This window comes from Pteropus vampyrus, unplaced genomic scaffold, assembly GCF_000151845.1.
Source record: "Pteropus vampyrus isolate Shadow unplaced genomic scaffold, Pvam_2.0 Scaffold99, whole genome shotgun sequence".
In the NCBI taxonomy this organism is placed as follows: domain Eukaryota; kingdom Metazoa; phylum Chordata; class Mammalia; order Chiroptera; family Pteropodidae; genus Pteropus; species Pteropus vampyrus.
Genome location: NW_011888880.1, coordinates 4,031,501 through 4,034,440, shown reverse-complemented (window position 1 = coordinate 4,034,440; position 2,940 = coordinate 4,031,501). Strand labels below are relative to the sequence as shown.

Genomic DNA, 2,940 nt, shown 5'->3' with positions numbered 1-2,940 from the left:
AATTTATGCACTTGTCTTATATAAAATAACCCGTATGATTTTGCAAATTTGAAACAGCTAGAAAAATGAGATAAAATAATTCTAATAACTTGGTCACAAACTCCTACGTGGATCCACTTCAGTAGTATAGCGTAGTTGAGAAAGAGTTGTATTTTTAACATACAGATTCTGTGTGTGTGTATATATATATATGTACATATATATCGTGGTACAATGTTTTTTTTTTTTTAAAGTCGACTTTCGGAATACAAAAGAAAAACATAAAATTATTTTGGTAATAGTACATTTATATTTCTATATTATTTTCGCCCACTAAAATTTTTAAAAATGCATCCTAAGTCGATCTCAACTATACATATTCGAAACAAGAATTAAGATGAAGAAATAAAGGTGGCAAAGTTATATGTCATTATTTCTTACTTGGAATACCTGAATCCTCGCGGGGTGATATAAAAGCAGATGAAACACTAAAGTTCTGACCTGTAGCGGGTCCCGTTGGAGTCTGATCCATTTCGCTTGTGGAAGGATCGTGAAAAGCAAGCACAGGATCGCCTCTTCCTTCCTACATGGTTTATCCATTTGGATGAAGACTTGCTCCCTCCCTACCTTGCTTTAGACTAAAGACTAAGGATGATATCCTTTACTACCAAGAATTACACAAATGTCTGAGGATCTATTCATAACCAATCTCTAAGCTTTATGAAATTTTATGAAATAAACTTGAGACCTGCAGCATCTGAAAGTTCTTATAATGTATTTCATGACTTCAAATACTCTTCAGAGGATTATGGTACATTAGGAAAAGCACCACCCGTCATGAAAACCATCTGAAATGTATACATGATATGGAATTAACAAATACAGCAGACTTACTAAATGCAGAGGAGCCTTTGCCAGATCAACTAACACTTGTGTGGGCTCGAGTCCCATCTGACTTAATACTTCAAAAGAGATCAGTAAAAAGGACAACTGTACATAAATACTGAGTAACTCCGGGAAAAGAGAAAAAGAAAAGGAGTTTGAATGGAGTGACAGCTAAAACACACACAGCTATTTACATTTGTTAAGGTGGGGTGAAGGAGGGTTTCATTTTGTTTCCCAGCATCGCTTACCTTGGCAGTGAGGCTGAAGAAACCTTTGGGCTCGATCATCTTCTCCACCACATTGCACTTTATCCCAGCTGTGCTGTCATATTCATACACGACCCCGTATTCCAGGTGGACGTTATCCACCGTCAGACTCACGTGCTCCTTCTTCCCATCGATGATGGCCATCGTGTTGAACTTGTCAATGACCTCTAGAATAAAGACAATTTGAGTTCAGCAAATTCATGAAGGGTTTGTTAGTCTTCTCGAATAATTTGAGTCTCTTCGAATAATTTTTAAAGAATTTTTTAGAGGATGGCTAAATCCGATGTGCTAAATGAAGCATCTATCCTTGTTACCATTTTAAAAACTAAGAACATTTAAAAAAATATGTTCGAGTGATCCAAATCTCACCACTGTAACATGACTAGTCTTTGCACATTCATTTTGATTTCTGAAACATATGTATGCCTATTTATATCACTATAAACATTATACATACAATTTTATATTTTCTCATTAAAAGCATGCATGAAAGTAAAGTCAGAATTCTTAAGACTGCCTTAAACATTAAATGAATATTTTCTCAAAAGAGAATAAATACATAAAGCCATTTGAAGAAGCAGAAAAGAGATGCAATAATAATTTTTTTTAGCAGAGAGGGTGCCTGAATTTTCCCAAACAGTATCTTCCAGGGATAGCTCATTGAGAAAATGTGTCATCGTTCACTATAATAACATTTCCATCTGGAATGTCTTCTTATAGGTTTTGGCCTACAATTAGTCAGCTGGTAGAAAAACAAAAACAAACAGACAAACAAACAAGCAAAACAAAAAAAACACCTAAAATCTCAAGTAAGATACTGTTGAGAAACCAAACAGTAAATATTAAATAAAGAAAAATAGAATATTAGTAGATTTAAAACAAGTTCTAGAATAACAGAAACAACAAATATAAAATAGGCAAAAGCAGAATGATGGTTAACTTTAAAATAATTAAGTCCAAAGCAGCTAGAAATCAATTTCCAGAGCACCTCATCCAGCCATTCTGCCTTTCACTGTGGCCCCCATGATGATTAGCAAAAACTAACTTTAACTGAGAAAAAAAAGCCACAGGATAAAGTCTTGAGATTCTTCCTGGTTTAAATAAATAAGAGAGTTGATTTATCAGCACCACCTTATCGCTCCAGTGAGGCTGAATATTTCTAATTCTGTCCATGAACCCAGTTCAGGGAAAACGGCTTCTCCTAACTACCCCCGTTTGAGCAGTGCGTACAGGGAACTTCCCAGCTGTGCTGATTTGGAAGAACCTAAAACTACAATAAAGACGCGCAGAGTCCCTACCAAATATGTGAGCGGAAAGATACCAGGAAAACAGGAGAGAGGATGCAAGGACTTCTGTGGAAAAGTTTTGAAACAATAATTCGAGGCGTTTGTCAAATGCGAGCATAAATGTAATTGCCTTGATCCCTTCACCCTTGGCAAAGAAGTACTGAATATAGCAATCTGCTGATTTGCTTCGCTGAGAAAATAGAATGGCAGGAGTCCTTATCCAAAGATCTCTCTCTCTTCCTCTCACCTTCACATGAACAGTTTGCCTCTTTCGTTGTTGTCAATGTTACATACGATATGGTAAAATTACTGGACTCAAGAAGGTATTTTCAAAGAAACTATGGACCTAACCTAGGGCTTCTCAAATCCTAGTGTGCATACAGATCAGATCTTGTTAAAGTGGAGTAGATCCCTGGTGGGGTGAGATTCTGCATCTCTGTCTTGCTCCAGGGGATGCTGCTGCTGCTGGTCTGCAGACCACATTGGAGTAGGAAGGTCTACACTACATCTAAACTCAAAACAAG

The 2,940-nt window shown here is 36.5% G+C and overlaps 1 protein-coding gene across 1 annotated transcript in view; it reads right to left on the bottom strand.

The window, feature by feature from the left end:
* PREX2 (phosphatidylinositol-3,4,5-trisphosphate dependent Rac exchange factor 2) overlaps positions 1-2,940 on the bottom strand; it is a 192,216-nt gene that overhangs the window by 111,843 nt on the left and 77,433 nt on the right. The window contains exon 21 of the mRNA XM_011364627.1: positions 1,113-1,297. Within this exon, the coding sequence (XP_011362929.1) occupies positions 1,113-1,297 (185 nt within the window). The remainder of the gene's footprint in view (positions 1-1,112; positions 1,298-2,940) is intronic.